At 40.8% G+C, this 18,620-nt stretch overlaps 1 protein-coding gene across 1 annotated transcript in view; it reads left to right on the plus strand.

Moving 5' to 3' along the window:
* The window catches only part of LOC132562555 (homeobox protein cut-like 1), a 116,184-nt gene extending 98,408 nt beyond the window's left edge, over positions 1-17,776 (plus strand). Inside the window, exons 11-17 of the mRNA XM_060227302.1 lie at positions 901-1,007; positions 1,890-2,032; positions 3,340-3,948; positions 6,600-6,814; positions 7,336-8,410; positions 14,892-15,329; positions 16,782-17,776. Of these exons, the coding sequence (XP_060083285.1) occupies positions 901-1,007; positions 1,890-2,032; positions 3,340-3,948; positions 6,600-6,814; positions 7,336-8,410; positions 14,892-15,329; positions 16,782-17,776 (3,582 nt within the window). The remainder of the gene's footprint in view (positions 1-900; positions 1,008-1,889; positions 2,033-3,339; positions 3,949-6,599; positions 6,815-7,335; positions 8,411-14,891; positions 15,330-16,781) is intronic.
* The last annotated feature ends 844 nt before the right edge of the window (positions 17,777-18,620 follow it).

The following is an 18,620-nucleotide window of genomic DNA, read 5'->3' on the forward strand; positions in this document are numbered from 1 at the left end:
ATCAAGATCTTGGCTGTCTATGTCAGCTCCAAGTATCAAGGTCTTGTCTGTCTATGTCAGCTCAAGGAATCAAGATCTTGGCTGTCCATGTCAGCTCAAGGAATCAAGATCTTGGCTTTCCATGTCAGCTCAAGGAATCAAGATCTTGGCTGTCCTTGTCAGCTCAAAGAATCAAGATCTTGGCTGTCCTTGTCAGCTCCAAGTATCAAGATCTTGGCTGTCCATGTCAGCTTAAGGAATCAATATTTTATGAGCAATGACAGATTTTCTCTTTATTTTTGTTAATTTTTGTTTTGTTCTCTACTTTATAACTATTTCCTGATATTATTTAGAGGTGTTGTTGGCTTCTGGTGCAGTATAATTCCTACATACAAATCCTTAAGGAAACCTTTTATATCGGTATTATCCTAATTAGCTGTTTTAATACCAATCCTGGTGGAGGAATGTATTATGTTGTGACACTGTGGTTAAAGCGTGAAATAGCCAGTACAGATAGAAGAGCAGAAGAACACAGCCAACCAGGTCGTTCCTTTGGTGATGATCTCTTAGGTTAGAATTTACTGCATGATATTTAAGTGGCTGTAAAAAGACAATCTCCAAAATCATCCCTCAAATGAAATTAGGGGTTTCCATCTGTTAAGGTTTTGACTGAATTTTCTGGGGACAGTCTGTACTGAATTCAGTCTAAATGGTAGCACAAAACGTGCCAAACACTACCATACTAGGTAACTGTATATTGTTATGTCCCTATGTGTGTGTAATTGACAAAATACACATGTCAAACATGTCTGACTTCTGAAAATGGATTTAAGAAAAAAGATATAATAATGTAAAAAAAAAAAAGATAAACACTTGAGAAGTATCACAGACTAAATATTTCACAATATGATTGACTTGCAGGTGTCTAAACTGGAGGAGGAGCTTACACTTAAGAATGAGGCCTTTAGAGTGTTGGAGGAGAAGATGAGGTCACAGGGTGACTATGAAGAGGTGAAACGTGAACTAGTGTATGTATTAAGTTTTCACACCCTACAGCCTTTACGCTTATTCCTTACCCTGTTCTCACTATCCTTATTTCTTACCTTGTTCTCACTACCTTTATTACATACCTTGTTCTCACTACCTTTATTACTTACCTTGCTCTCACTACCTTTATCACTTACCCTGTTCTCACTATCCTTATTTCTTACCTTGTTCTCACTACCTTTATTACGTACCTTGTTCTCACTACCTTTATTACTTACCTTGCTCTCACTACCTTTATCACTTACCCTGTTCTCACTATCCTTATTTCTTACCTTGTTCTCACTACCTTTATCACTTACCCTGTTCTCACTTACCTTATTTCTTACCTTGTTCTCACTACCTTTATCACTTACCCTGTTCTCACTTACCTTATTTCTTACCTTGTTCTCACTACCTTTATTACTTATCATGTTCTCACTACCTTTATTACTTACCTTTTTCTCACTACCTTTATTACTTACCTTGTTCTCACTACCTTTATTACTTACCTTTTTCTCACTACCTTTATTACTTACCTTGTTCTCACTACCTTTATTCCTTACCTTGTTCTCACTACATTTATTACTTAATATATTTTTCAACTTTCCATCTAACTCTTACCCTCACAAGTTCAGCTGGCAAGAATCCTTTTATTAAAACTTTGTTGACAAGTTGTTTGCTTGCTGCAAAATTTCTTTTAAACATCTTCTAAAGAACTGTAAGACCTACACTTAAAATAATTGGCATGTAAGTCAATATGGTCAAAATCTTAAGTCATTAAATGATTTGATCATTATGCACAGATACAATTTTGAATGGAATTTTGAGTTTAGATGAATTGTCCTGGATTAGACTAACTTTTGTTGTTTTTACAAACCTTTCAGTGTGCTCAAATCCATTGAGTTTTCACAATCTGCTGAAGAGACTGGAGACAAATCCAAGTCTTTGGAGATGCTGCTTTTGGAAAAAAACAAGAGCCTCCAGTCAGAAAACACTACAGTAAAATTGGCCAAGAGTGAGATATCAGGTTGGTTACCTCCCTTTAATAGATGTGGGTCTCACCATGGACTGCATTATGTGCCATTCATACAAACAAATGTTAAGTAGTTTGTAAAAAGAATTCAAAAAAAAAAAGAAAGGAAAAATAATTTTCGAAATGAAAATCTTAAATGATGATGTTTGTGTGAAATGGCTGGCACATGTGTAGTTTGTGCTATCAATAAGTTGGGATAGAACATATTCTCTTTTTCTTTCTAATTTTAACGTTTGTTTGTGGAAAGGAAGAAATGAAGTACTAGAAGATTTGTAAAGAATTATTTTCATAATGGCATGTGTATACCGTGTGGTTATAACTGGTGTAGTACTGAGATAACCACTTCACTTTTTCACTTACCATTTTCCCACTAATTTAGCCATATTGAAGTGGTTTACTAACAGTTTGTTTTATTAGAACACTAACAAGCACATCCCCTTTCCCTCTCCAGACTATTTTTCTTCTTGACTTGTTTAAGGAATTCTACAATTTGAGCTAAAATAGAGATTTCCTCTGTTGGTCCAAATTAAGGAGTTTCTTTCTTGAACCTCCTAGAATATCTGCTCTCTTGAGCCTCACAGAGATCCTTTCTATTGGCCTTAATGGGTACTCCCTCTTGAGCCTCACAGAGATCCTTTCTAGTGGCCATAATGGGTACTCCCTCTTGAGCCTCACAGAGATCCTTTCTATTGGCCTAAATGGGTGCTCCCTCTTGAGCCTCACAGAGATCCTTGCTATTAGCCTTAATGGGTACTCCCTCTTGAGCTGCAATTGAATGGACCACCCCCTTGTGCAATGGAATGCTTGTCATTCTTTGGTCACAGAGGAGAATCGAGCATGATCTATTTCTCCTGCTTCAATGGAATGGTCACTACCCTGAACACCAAATGAGAACTGCGTCTCTTTGGCTTCAGTGAAGGAGCACATTCCACACCTATATGCATTAGTTCCTAACTTGGGCATCCATTCAGGTGTCCAATAGAGACAAGTCTCCCTGCGCTGTACTGACTCCTGCTTAGGTCTCCCCAGGGTTCTCCTACTTAGCTAAGAAAGGTGTTGAGTGTCATGAAAGGCATTTAATCAATCACAATTTTATTCAGCAACAAAACAAAACACATATGAAAAATTCCGCTGAAAATTAATATTTTGGCAACTGCAGAAACAAAGGAATGAAAAAAGAAATCCCCCAGTAACTGTAACAAGACAATATGCTGGCTGATTGCATGGTGTATATTTGTACTCTCCCGTCTAACAAGAATTCCTGACAATGCTTTCATGTGCATCTCTCACCTTCCTTACAGGAGATTCCACCCCCGCTCTCTCCGAAAATGCCGAAGCATTCGCGTCAATGTTGGGCGAAGAAATAGCAGCAACGTACCAGCAGCAACAGCAGAGGGAACAGCAACAACGTGAACAGTCACAGCAACACCAGGATGTGTCGCGGATCTCTACCCCATCCACACCTTCCAGTGGTAGTGGGGGTGGGGCTGAGTCAGAAAAATCTTCACCAAAACGAACATTTGAAAGAGTACCCAGCATTCCTAGTTCCGACGTGTCACAAATTCCTCCGCCATCGCCACAATTCTTCCCTTTTGGAAATGGACCTTTAATATCAAACTATGTAGGGCTGGGCGGTGTGGTGAAGTCGGAACCTAATAATTCTCAAGGTCTTGACACGTCACTGGTGGCAAAGACAATCCGTGAACTATTGAGTATACACAATATCGGCCAGCGCCTCTTCGCTAAACATGTGTTAGGGCTTTCACAGGGCACAGTCAGTGAACTGCTGTCCAAACCCAAATCTTGGGACAAACTGACGGAGAAGGGAAGAGAATCATACCGCAAGATGTACCAGTGGGCGACAGACGATCGCAACATTCTAAGCCTCAAGGCTATATCACCAAAGAAAAGTGAGTTGTTTTCTTTACCTGCATGTTACTACCTAAGTGTTGACAGTATAGACAGTTTTACCTCTGTATATCGGGTTTCTACCTAAGTGTTGACAGTATAGACAGTTTTACCTCTGTATATCGGGTTTCTACCTAAGTGTTGACAGTATAGACAGTTTTACCTCTGTATATCGGGTTTCTACCTAAGTGTTGACAGTATAGACAGTTTTACCTCTGTATATCAGGTTTCTACCTAAGTGTTGACAGTATAGACAGTTTTACCTCTGTATATCGGGTTTCTACCTAAGTGTTGACAGTATAGACAGTTTTACCTCTGTATATCAGGTTTCTACATAAGTGTTGACAGTATAGACAGTTTTACCTCTGTATATCGGGTTTCTACCTAAGTGTTGACAGTATAGACAGTTTTACCTCTGTATATCAGGATTTACTACTTAGGTTATTGACATCATCTTACAAGGGTTTTCATGAAGGTCACGTTAAAGTTGTTTTCAGGTCATGTTAAAGGCGTTTTCAGATTATGTAGGGTTTTCTGGTTATGTTACAGGGGTTTTCAGATTATGTAGGGTTTTCTGGTTATGTTATAGGGGGTTTCAGATTACGTAGGGTTTTCTGGTTATGTTATAGGGGGTTTCAGATTATGTAGGGTTTTCTGGTTATGTTATAGGGGGTTTCAGATTACGTAGGGTTTTCTGGTTATGTTATAGGGGGTTTCAGATTATGTAGGGTTTTCTGGTTATGTTATAGGGGGTTTCAGATTATGTAGGGTTTTCTGGTTATGTTATAGGGGGTTTCAGATTATGTAGGGTTTTCTGGTTATGTTATAGGGGGTTTCAGATTACGTAGGGTTTTCTGGTTATGTTATAGGGGGTTTCAGATTATGTAGGGTTTTCTGGTTATGTTACAGGGGGTTTCAGATTACGTAGGGTTTTCTGGTTATGTTATAGGGGGTTTCAGATTATGTAGGGTTTTCTGGTTATGTTATAGGGGGTTTCAGATTATGTAGGGTTTTCTGGTTATGTTATAGGGGGTTTCAGATTATGTAGGGTTTTCTGGTTATGTTATAGGGGGTTTCAGATTATGTAGGGTTTTCTGGTGATGATATAGGGGGTTTCAGATTACGTAGGGTTTTCTGGTTATGTTATAGGGGGTTTCAGATTACGTAGGGTTTTCTGGTGATGATATAGGGGGTTTCAGATTACGTAGGGTTTTCTGGTGATGATATAGGGGGTTTCAGATTATGTAGGGTTTTCTGGTTATGTTATAGGGGTTTCAGATTATGTTATCAGGATTTTCAGGTCATGGATTTTCACATGGCTACATAAGAGTTTTGAGTTACTATAAGGAATGTTTCATCCCTGCATGTGTGCTAGGTAATAGAATTCTGTGTAGTTTTATAGATAACGCGTGCTAGGTAATAGAATTCTGTGTAGTTTTATAGATAACGCGTGCTAGGTAGTAGAATTCTGTGTAGTTTTATAGATAACGCGTGCTAGGTAGTAGAATTCTGTGTAGTTTTATAGATAACGAGTGCTAGGTAGTAGAATTCTGTGTAGTTTTATAGATAACGCGTGCTAGGTAGTAGAATTCTGTGTAGTTTTATAGATAACGCGTGCTAGGTAGTAGAATTCTGTGTAGTTTTATAGATAACGCGTGCTAGGTAGTAGAATTCTGTGTAGTTTTATAGATAACGCGTGCTAGGTAGTAGAATTCTGTGTAGTTTTATAGATAACGCGTGCTAGGTAGTAGAATTCTGTGTAGTTTTATAGATAACGCGTGCTAGGTAGTAGAATTCTGTGTAGTTTTATAGATAACGCGTGCTAGGTAGTAGAATTCTGTGTAGTTTTATAGATAACGCGTGCTAGAATTCTGTAGTAGAATTCTGTGTAGTTTTATAGATAACGCGTGCTAGGTAGTAGAATTCTGTGTAGTTTTATAGATAACGCGTGCTAGGTAGTAGAATTCTGTGTAGTTTTATAGATAACGCGTGCTAGGTAGTAGAATTCTGTGTAGTTTTATAGAATTCTGTGTAGTTTTATAGATAACGCGTGCTAGGTAGTAGAATTCTGTGTAGTTTTATAGATAACGTGTGCTAGGTAGTAGAATTCTGTGTAGTTTTATAGATAACGTGTGCTAGGTAGTAGAATTCTGTGTAGTTTTATAGATAACGTTACCATGTTACTGAACTACTGATTCTTACAGACGTGTAATACTGGTATTAATGTAGTGTTGTTGTCTGTTCGGGTTTTTTTGAGTTTTTTTAACATGAAGGCTTTATCAAACTCATATATTCATTTTAGGGGGAAATAAGAATATATACTGAAAATACAATGAGCTCAAAAATTTTAGAAACCATAAACTGACACAATCACCAGAAAATTGAATGACTTTGATGTGTCCTAATTGTAAATCTATGTATTTATGATCCACATCCAAGTTTACTGCTTGCTGTTTGCTGCCTTTCCAAAAACATTAAACCCCTGTGTGTCATTTTGGAGTCATTGGTGGCATAGAGGTGCTATTTGACATTTAGAAGTCAAATGATGCCTTCTGAAGGTCACCTGTGACTCCTGATAGTCACACATTGCCATGGTGATGGGTAACACAGCTACTAACGTGCCATGTTACCATGACGATGATTTCTCTTGCAGCAAACAAGGCAGCAACAGCAGCAGTAACTGCAGTAACAAGTGGAAATGAGGGAATATCATCATCAATGTTTAACTCTCTACTCCCTGTGCTCTTCACAGGCTCGCAGCACCTCGTGCCTAGTGTGCAGCACGATGACTCGCACACGGAGGAACGCATTGCTCAAATCCTTAACGACGCTCAAAAAGCTATGCACATGAAAAAGGCCATGGAACAGGTAATACCAGGAAACAATATCACTGTGTCAGGGACAAAGATAAAATTACTATAGTATTAGGTTGGTCACATCAGTGTTGGTAAGAAAATGTACATCAGACAATGTAGGTCACATACAGATAATGTAGGTCACATACAAGTGATGTAGGTCACATTTCAACAATGTAGGTTATAGTCTCAATGTATGACAAATTCAGACGATGTAGGTCAGTCAGACGATGTAGGTCACAGTAAAACAATGTAGGTCACAGTCAAACAATGTAGGTCTCAGTCAAACAATGTAGGTCACAGCCAAACTATGTAGGTCACAGTCAAATAATGTAGGTCTCAGTCAAAAAGTAGGTCACAGTCAAAAAAGTAGGTAACATTCAGTGTAACAAAATTAATTCAATCTCAGATTGAAATGTACTGATTTTCTCAGTGTGTATAATATAAGCTTGATATAGAGGTCACAATAGTTCTACAAAGTTTACCTCTCAGCAATATTTCTGGATCAGTTTTATTCTCTTATTTCTCTTTCAGCACCAGGTGGCGTCTGCCATGGCAAGCAGTATTTACCAGCAAGAGATGACACGACTTGCACAAGTTTCTGACCACCAGGTAGCACTACGCAGTCCGAATTCTGTATCCTCATCCAATCATGGACATCAAACATCACACTCAAGAAAATATAGCATGGATGGAGAGCGACATCGAGACAATGTTGAGAACTCTGTGTCCTCAAAGGAAATGGTTGAACGTATCTACCGACAGGAACTTCTCAAGCTGGCAAAGGCTGCAGAGAGTGCTGGAAATCTCGCTGCCAGCTCAATGTACCAGCAGGAGCTAGCACGGCTTGCTGTAAATGCCCAGAAGGAAGACCAGGAGCCAGGTGAAATAAGACGCTCACACAGTTCACCAGAGAACCCAACGGTAAAGACAGAGCCACCAGATAGTACATCGGATGATTTGGGATCACAGTTCAACGGATTCCAGTCTAACGGTCCTATTGACTTGAGTAAACACAGCAACTCGGCACCAACCACACCCACCTCCGGCAGCTCTGATAAGTCGCCCTCCGACCCCATTCATCATGCAGGAAGTGCCTTTTTCTTAGTTAGACCCAAGATGAATGGTCATGAGAATGGGTATGACAAACCCCGTTTTGGATCATACGCCCCAGCAGAGTGTATCTCACCACTACAGCGTATGCAAAGCATTGCCAACTCTGTGATGTCACGACCCCATGTGGGTGTGTCTTCTAACAAACCCTTGCGGGCGGTGCTGCCCCCTATCACACAAGAACAATTTGACAAATATGGTAACATTGGTACAGAGGAGTTAGTAAAACAGGTGAAGGAGACGTTAAGTCAGTATTCGATCAGTCAGCGTCTATTTGGGGAGAGTGTTCTAGGCTTATCCCAGGGATCAGTCAGCGATCTCCTTGCACGCCCAAAGCCATGGCACATGCTCACACAGAAAGGGAGAGAACCCTTCATTAGAATGCAGATCTTCTTAGAGGACACAGAGGCTATCCCCAAACTGGTGGCGTCACAGTATCACATCCCACCAGAAAAGCTGATGAGATCGGCTGGTAATCGACTCCCAGGGGAACAAAGTAAGTTATTTATCTCAAACTATTAATTTAATCTAAAAAAAAAGAATTTATTTTGACGAGAACACAATTTTTTGTAATTTTCTTTAAACATGTTTATATCCATTTGTTTTCCTGAAATAATTTATTATTTGTGATAAAGATTGAATTTTTGCTGAACTTGTCTGATAGTAACAAGAACCGTTATTTTGGAGGAGGAATCTGTGGTCAAGCCTCCTGCTTTACTGATCATTATGTCAGGAGATTGCTGACCACTTCCTATCATTTGTATTTCATTTCACTTTCCATGTTACCAGCATTTCATGTTCAATCAAGCAACATTCTCTTGGGTGAAAAAATTACAATGAGTATTAGTTTTCTTGTATTAGCTTTGGAAATACATGTGAAGTGGGGTGAAATACAAGTAATGGAGATGGCAGTTCCTCTTCCAATTATTTACATAGACTTACCGCTCTTGTCAGCATCTAACATGCATGATGCTAACACAGCAAGCAAGTGTACTGTGAACTTAGGACAGAAACAGCTCTAGAGGGTGTGGAAGGAATAGTCAGGGGTTGGTGGACTCTGAGGGCAGAGGCATCTCTAGAGGGTGTGGAAGGAATAGTCAGGGGTTGTTGGACTCTGAGGGCAGAGGCATCTCTAGAGGGTAGGGAAGGGATAGCCAGGGGTTGGTGGACTCTGAGGTCAGAGGCAGTTCTAGAGGGTAGGGAAGGGATAGCCAGGGGTTGGTGGACTCTGAGGGCAGAGGCAGTTCTAGAGGGTAGGGAAGGGATAGCTAGAGGGTGGACTCTGAGGGCAGAGGCAGTTCTAGAGGGTAGGGAAGGGATAGCCAGGGGTTGGTGGACTCTGAGGGCAGAGACAGCTCTAGAGGATAGTGAAGGGATAGCCAGGGGTTGGTGGACTCTGAGGGTAGAGGCAGCTCTACAGGGTAGGGAAGGGATAGCCAGGGGTTGGTATGGACTCTGAGGGCAGAGGCAGCTCTAGAGGGTAGGAAAGTGATAGCCGGGGGTTGGTGGACTCTGAGGGCAGAGTCAGCTCAAGAGGGTGGGGAACGGATAGTCAGGGGTTGGTATGGACTCTGAGGGCAGAGACAGCTCTAGAGGATAGTGAAGGGATAGCCAGGGGTTGGTGGACTCTGAGGGTAGAGGCAGCTCTAGAGGGTAGGGAAGGGATAGCCAGGGGTTGGTGGACTCTGAGGGCAGAGGCATCTCTAGAGGGTAGGGAAGGGATAGCTAGAGGTTGGTGGACTCTGAGGGCAGAGACAGTTCTAGAGGGTAGGGAAGGGATAGCCAGGGGTTGGTGGACTCTGAGGGCAGAGACAGCTCTAGAGGATAGTGAAGGGATAGCCAGGGGTTGGTGGACTCTGAGGGTAGAGGCAGCTCTACAGGGTAGGGAAGGGATAGCCAGGGGTTGGTATGGACTCTGAGGGCAGAGACAGCTCTAGAGGGTAGGAAAGTGATAGCCGGGGGTTGGTGGACTCTGAGGGCAGAGTCAGCTCAAGAGGGTGGGGAACGGATAGTCAGGGGTTGGTATGGACTCTGAGGGCAGAGACAGCTCTAGAGGATAGTGAAGGGATAGCCAGGGGTTGGTGGACTCTGAGGGTAGAGGCAGCTCTAGAGGGTAGGGAAGGGATAGCCAGGGGTTGGTATGGACTCTGAGGGTAGAGGCAGCTCTAGAGGGTAGGGAAGGGATAGCCAGGGGTTGGTGGACTCTTAGGGCAGAGGCAGCTCTAGAGGGTAGGGAAGGGATAGCCAGGGGTTGGTGTTGGTTTGGATCATTAAGACAGATACAGTTGTTCAAGGGGTGGAGAATGGGTAGCAAGGGCAAGGGGTTGGTGTGGAATCTTAGGCCAGGGATAGCTGACCTGGTGGTGAAAGGGTAGTTGATTCTAGAGTAGGTTTTAAATCAGTAATTGGTTATAGTCTGGATTTGTTTTCCATTTATTTACTCCAATAATTTATCACAGGTATTTGATTCATTGTACTAAGGGAGATAACTCTATGATATTATTTAGTTGCTTGGTTTTAATTGATGATATCTTTGATCAGTCAGGTGTTATTAATATGTTCAAAGTTTTTTTTGATAATATAACCTCATCACTGAAAAGGAGATAAATAATGCCTCAGTTCTGTTTATGAAAAAAAGGATATTTAAAGTGTGATTTACAGGAAGCTTACTCTGTTGAAATTTGTGAAGGCAGAGGGGAAGTAACTCTATTTAACTTTAATGTAGGAAGGGAAATGATTCTGTTGACATATTGAAATTTGGTTTAAGAAGGGAGATAGCTACTTAAGAGAACGGAGGAATGACTACCACAGCGTGGTAATAGTGAAAACTGCTGAAATCAAATTCTGAAAGTGAGATTTTTGTGGAGATAAAAAATGGGAAGGGGAATAACTCTGTTTATATAGTCTTTATATATCTGCTGATATAATTTGGACAGTCCTCTCCTAACAGCTTTGTTAACGTACTATATAGGAATCTCTGATGTGATACTGCAGCCAGTAAACAGCGCGTGTACCAACTGTTACATGCCTCTAATCCAGTATATATAACGATGTGCATGTCTTATTAAACAAACGAAGCATTTCTATTTTATGTATATATACATATTTATCCACATATCGTAACAAGATGGAGGATGGATGCATGGCAGACGGCGCCCTTAACCCCTGGCCTATATATATATCTATATATACTCCTGTATGCAGTGCCCCCTATCCCTCCTGAATGCCGACTTGTACTAATATATTTATTCCAACACCCACAGAGCTCCCAGATATCGGATGACACAGGTGATGTCAGACAAGAATATACACTATGAGACATGTTACAAAACAAACACAACAAAAACACATGTTCACATTTAAACTTGTAATTATATAATAATCAGTAGAAATAATCATAATTCTTAGAGACATAAGTCTACCTTCAGTGATTAGTTCTGAACATTAAAATCATTCTAACTGGAGCTGTATAATAGCTTAGATTAGGTAAACATCTCAGGTCAAGGGTTCAATCCTTACCTGGGACAGTTTGTGTTTCTCAGACAGCCTTGTTTATAAACCGTCCCCGTAATGTTCCTTTTGTGCCCTTTGGCACCTTATATTTACCCAACTTTATTTGGACAATGTTCAGCAGACCTCCTGCCCGCAGTGATTGGATGGTTAGAAGTCACTAGCTTCTACCAGAACACCAGCCCCAATATGAACCTGACTACATTAAGGGGCATTAACCAAACAAACAACTTAATCCTATAAAAGAATGGGCCAAAACATTCTGTCATCGTATTTCATTCATAACTCACACCCACCAACAAAATATCACACCCACCAACAAAATATCACACCCACCAACAAACATTTTGTCATCGTATTTCATTCATAACTCACACCCACCAACAAAATATCACACCCACCAACAAAAGATCACACCCACCAACAAAATATCACACCCACCAACAAAATATCACACTCACCAACAAAATATCACACCCACCAACAAAATACCTTACCCACCAACAAAATATCACACTCACCAACAAAATATCACACCCACCAACAAAATACCTTACCCACCAACAAAATATCACACTCACCAACAACATATCACACCCACCAACAAAATAGCACACCCACCAACAAAATATCACACCCACCAACAAAATATCACACCAACCAACAAAATATCACACCCACCAACAAAATATCACACTCACCAACAAAATATCACACCCACCAACAAAATATCACACTCTCCAACAAAATATCACACCCACCAACAAAATACCTTACCCACCAAAAGATATTACATTCACCAACAACATATCACACCCACCAACAAAATATCACACCCACCAACACACCCACCAACAAGATATCACACCCACAAACAAAATACCACACCCACCAACAACATATCACACCCACCATCAAAATATCACACCCACCAACAACATATCACACCCACCAACAAAATACCACACCTACCAACAAAATATCACACCCACCAACAAAATATCACACCTACCAAAAAATATCACACCCACCAACAAAATATCACACCTACCAACATAATATCACACCCACCAACAAAATATCACACCCATCAACATAATATCACACCAACCAACAAAATATCACACCTACCAACAAAATATCACACCCACCAACAAAATATCACACCCACCAAAAAAATATCACACCCACCAACAAAATATCACACCTACCAACATAATATCACACCCACCAACAAAATATCACACCCATCAACATAATATCACACCCATCAACAAAATTTCACACCCATCAACAAAATTTCACACCCACCAACAAAATATCACACCCACCAACAAAATACCACACCCACCAACAAAATATCACACTCACCAACAAAATTTCACACCCACCAACAAAATATTACACCCACCAACAAAATATCACACCCACCAACAAAAAATCACACCCACCAACAAAATATCACACTCACCAACAAAATGACTTACTCACCAACAAAACATCACACCCACCAACAAAATATCACATCCACCAACAAAATATCACACCCACCAACAAAATATCACACCCACCAAATCACACCAACCAACAAAATATCACACCCACCAACAAAATACCACACCCATCAACATAATATCACACCCACCAACAAAATACCTTACTCACCAACAAAATACCACACCCATCAACACAATATCACATCCAGCAGCAACATATCACACCCACCAACAAAATACCTTACTCACCAACAAAATACCACACCCATCAACATAATATCACACCCACCAACAACATATCACACCCACCAACAACATATCACACCCACCAACAAAATATCACACCCACCAACAAAATACCACACCCACCAAATAAATATCACACCTATCAACAAAATATTATACCCACCAACAAAATATCACACCCACCAACAAAATATCACACCCACCAACAAGATACCTTACTCACCAACAAAATACCACACCCACCAACAAAATATCACACCCACCAACAAAATATCACACCCACCAACAAGATACCTTACTCACCAACAAAATATCACACCCATCAACAAAATATCACACCCATCAACAAAATATCACACCCATCAACAAAATATCACACCTACCAACAAAATATCACACCCACCAACAAAATATCACACCCACCAACAAAATATCACACCCACCAACAAGATACCTTACTCACCAACAAAATATCACACCCATCAACAAAATATCACACCCATCAACAAAATATTACACCCACCAACAAAATATCACACTCACCAACAAAATATCACACCCACCAACAAAATACCTTACCCACCAACAAAATATCACACCCACCAACAACATATCACACCCACCAACAAAATATCACACCCACCAACAAAATATCACACCCACCAACAAAATATCACACCCACCAACAAAATATCACACCTACCAACAAAATATCACACCCACCAACAAAATATTACACCCACCAACAAAATACCACACCCACCAACAAAATATCACACCTACCAACAAAATATCACACCCACCAACAAAATATCACACCCACCAACAAAATATCACAGACTGCTTTAAATCTCTCAAACCATTTCAACTTGCTTAACCCATTATAATTCTCCAAAACCCTATAAACACTCACAAACCAAGGGCAATTTTCATTATGGAATAAGATGGTGATTTTTATCCAGCAATAATTTGGACATTATATAAATATGTAATTAAACAAATGTTAACACAAAATGGAGAGACTCTCATAGAAATTATTAAAAAAAAAAAAAAATAGCTAAATATACACATGTATTTGACATTGCTCTAAAATTATCAAATAATGAAAGTTACAAAATTTATTGAATTATAAGGCTACTGCACTGCCCCATCTAGATTTTGACATTTCTTTCAATTACTTTGGGTTTTCCTTGGTCGTCTCCTCGGATTCAAAATTTCAGCACTTAGCATCACTGATGAGTCCTAAAAAGGACAAAACAGCTGTATGATGCAGTTTAATTCATGGTTTTGCTCTGTATCTAACTCTTAATTTGAAGCAAAAAGTGTTATTCATTTGGGTCTTTGGTACAATTTTACAAACGAGAAGTATTACTCAAGACTGAAAAAAGAAAATACAATTGAGTTTGACAAGGGATTCCATAGGATTGAAATACCAATTTTTAAAAATGTTTGACCATGTTAAATAGGATAATTCAAAGCTTGCCTTTCCATGTTAAACAAAAAAAGATAATTTGAAGACTGTAACTAAATGCCTTATGTTTGAACTAACCAGCTTCATACTGTTGAGCTAGCCATACCCAGCTGTATATCAAGTTATCGTGTCACTAACCACTAACCCGTGTACAACAGTCCCAAAGCCCTACTAATGCTAACCCTGTAATAACCTCATTGTACCAGCCAATCCACACGGTCCTACCTTCAGTTTTTGTTTCTCCTTCACGCTAGTGTCGCCCCCGGAAAAGTCGACCCCTGTAGCCGTCGCGAGCACCCAAGTACCTCCCGACCACCCCCTTCACCATCTCCGTCAGCAGATCCTCCCACCGCACAGTACCCCCGCCCAAATCCTTGGTCAACACTACAACTGGGCATCCTTCTCCTATCCATCCTCCATGTTGGAAGTTGTGGCCATGACCTCCGAGATAGACACCTTGGAATTGACCTCTAGGGTCAAGGATGTTCTTCAGTTTCACAATCTGGGCCAGAAGCTGTTTGGAGAGGCTGTGCTTGGGCTGTCACAGGGCTCAGTTAGTGAGCTCTTGTCTAAGCCCAAGCCCTGGCACATGCTCAGTATCAAAGGCCGTGAGCCTTTCATTAAAATGCACCTATGGTTGAGTGATCCGCACAATGTAGAACGTCTCAAGCACTACCAGAACGAAATCAAAGGTACAACACTCTAACTTCCAATGCTGTTACTTATCAGAGTTTTCTTTCAGGTCAAGTAAGTTATTGGGATCATGAGGGAAACTAGTGACATTAGCATACATACGTAAACAAGCATTCTGAATTTGTTTTAAACCTTTTCATTGCTACTACAAATAGAAACAGTATAACTTGTCTCAATCACAGGGGACTGTCAATCACAGGGACTGTCAATCACAGGGACTGTCAATCACAGGGACTGTCACAGGGGACTGTCAATCACAGGGACTGTCAATCACAGGGGACTTTCAATCACAGGGACTGTCAATCACAGGGACTGTCAATCACAGGGGACTGTCAATCACAGGGGACTGTCACAGGGGACTGTCAATCACAGGGGGCTGTCAATCACAGGGGGCTGTCACAGGGGGCTGTCAATCACAGGGGACTGTCAATCACAGGGACTGTCAATAACAGGAACTGTCAATCACAGGGGACTGTCAATCACAGGGACTGTCAATAACAGGAACTGTCAATCACAGGGGACTGTCAATCACAGGGACTGTCAATCACAGGGACTGTCAATCACAGGGACTGTCAATCACAGGGGACTGTCAATCACAGGGACTGTCAATCACAAGGGACTGTCAATCACAGGGACTGTCAATCACAGGGGACTGTCAATAACAGGGACTGTCAATCACAGGGGACTGTCAATCACAGGGACTGTCAATCACAGGGGACTGTCAATCACAGGGACTGTCAATCACAGGGGACTGTCAATCACAGGGACTGTCAATCACAGGGGACTGTCAATCACAGAGATTGTCCATATTTGGGACTAAATGATTGATTATATAGTTTATTTTTCACTGAACTGTGATATGTTTAACGGATCTGTAGTCAGTTTTGATATTTTGAGTATATAATGGACTTTGTACAGGGCATGCCTGTTTTAGAATTTAAAAATGTCATTTTTATACAAGATAGGAGAAGTTGACAGTAAGGTAGTTCATGGATTTTGAACCTCACAGTATTGTTTACTGATCAAAAGATTGTACAAAAGATGCGAAAGAATTATTATAGGATAGCCAAAGGAAGTCTATTGTGTACACTACCTAAACATCTGTACCACAGAATTTCCATCTAAATACTATATACTGGCAAGTGTTGGGAGCAGTACATTCATTTTGAAAGAGGAAGTTTATACTGTGCAAAAATTGTTTGTGTAAAAGTTATTTTGTGCGTTCAATTTTTCGTTGTTTTTGAAGGTAGAATAAAATCATGTAAAATAATAACTGCCTCGAAAAGAAATTGAACAGAGAAACTCTTAACCGTCTCCATGTGTCCTGTATACTTTAGTAAAACACTGTCACAGTATGTTGATATATTTTGCTGAGTGAAGATTTTTGAAGTTGTTCTATTTGTTGGTTTAGCCTTGTTCTGATGCTAACTGATTGTACTCAATGTTTACAGCTCAGCGACGGAGAAGAAGCAGCAGTGTCGATGATCGTTCCTACGACTCACCATCAGCACCAAAACGCCCACGCGTCTTTTTCAACGAAGATCAAAAGGAAAAATTGCGAATGGCATACAACCAGGACCCGTACCCAAACCAGAGCACCATCGAAGGTCTGGCTAACGAACTTAATGTTGGAGTGAAGACGGTCATTAACTGGTTCCACAATCACCGCATGAGAGCAAAACAACAGCAACATGCAGGCAACACGGCTGGTCCAGCACCTGGCTCAAACTTCAGTGATTTTTCGGGGAATATCGTTAAGTCAGAGCCAACAGATGACAACTCTGACCAGAGTGACATCTCTAGTATGTCGGGAGATGGTAACCAATTTCAGCAGAGTTTCCAGGGTAACGAAGGCTCCAGTCAGTGGCTGTTTCCGCAGTTTGAACCTGTTAACACTCAACGGTCTGGGGCTGAGAATAGTGAAGGACAGAATGAAGAGGAGGTTGAAAATGACCGTATTTCAGGTGAGGCGTCTCCACTATCATCAAAAGCATCTTCCCTTGTTGAAGAGGGGAAGGATGACAATGGCGGTTCAGGCGACGATACGCAGTTTAAGCAAGCAGCATTACAGGCACTGCCCCAGGTGGGAGTCAACAAACGAAAACGCTCCAATCCCCAGTATGTTTCGGAGGGACGCCAGCTTGACAAAACTAAAACGCCTACGACGACAGGTGGTTACACATGTCTACAGAGCAGTGTGTCGCGAGACGAGGGTGTAGAAGTGAGTGAGGGAGAAGAGACAGAAGAGGACTTGGAAAAAGAAAATGAGGATGTCAATGGATCCAGTGGCGTAAAACCGCGTTATGAGCGGTGTACAAAAATTGACAAGTTACAAAAGTCAATAGAATCGCCAGATGAGGACTGGGATGAATTTGATCGGTCTGCCAGTATAGAGAAACTCCAAAGCAATCTGCAGCACAGTCCAGGTGGGGGCTGGGAATTCTAAAGCTGTGTATGGAGGGGCTGGAGTGCTAGACAATCTCAGCCATATATCTGGCCTACTTCAGCAGAGGTAATGTACAGAGCCACAACATAGAAAAGGGCAGATGTTACAGCCCTGAAGGTGAAAGGAAAATTTTTTAGCCCCAAAAAGTGAAGAGCAAAATTCTAAAGCTCCAAAAGGTTAAGGGCAGTACTGGCAGGCCTGAAACTCGGCCTGTTGGAAACATTGATGCCGGTCAGATATATTTGTAGGAGTGGGGCCTATCGGCCACGAGCTATAAGTGTCAATCTCAGTGATTCTACAACAGTATTTCCTGGAAGGGTAGCTTAATCTATTTTTATACAAAGATACTTTTTATACCTTTTCACTACAATGTATGTACAGTTACTTTTTTGTTATAATCTGTGTTGTAGGCGCATTTTTACTCGTGACTCTAAAGGTATGTGTGCGTGTGTGTGAGCCAGCAATTTTTGGTGCAAATTTACAGAGGGAAAATACTACTTTGGAGTGTATTCCTTATGGATGAGTAAGCTGGTGTTTCAGTACGTGGATCAACAGTGACAAAGTCATCCTGGACTACCTCGGATGAAAGTGTTGATATATATTCTGTGGTTTTGCGGCACTTGAGTGCCCGGAATGGCTCGCAGCAGGACAACATGTGTTCAATCCCTTGAAGGGTTAGCTCTTTGCTTTATATAATATATATATATATATACATATTTTTTTTTTTTTTTTCATTTGTTTATACTTTTTTGACACAAAGATGTTATCATTATATATACTATTATTGTTGATGATTCTGTAGGCCTGCGTAACAATAACGGGGGGAGTAGTGTGTTCAGAGTCT

Source organism: Ylistrum balloti, unplaced genomic scaffold, assembly GCF_031769215.1.
Source record: "Ylistrum balloti isolate Yb309-2 unplaced genomic scaffold, AGI_CSIRO_Ybal_v1 Utg371446, whole genome shotgun sequence".
Lineage (NCBI taxonomy): Eukaryota > Metazoa > Mollusca > Bivalvia > Pectinida > Pectinidae > Ylistrum > Ylistrum balloti.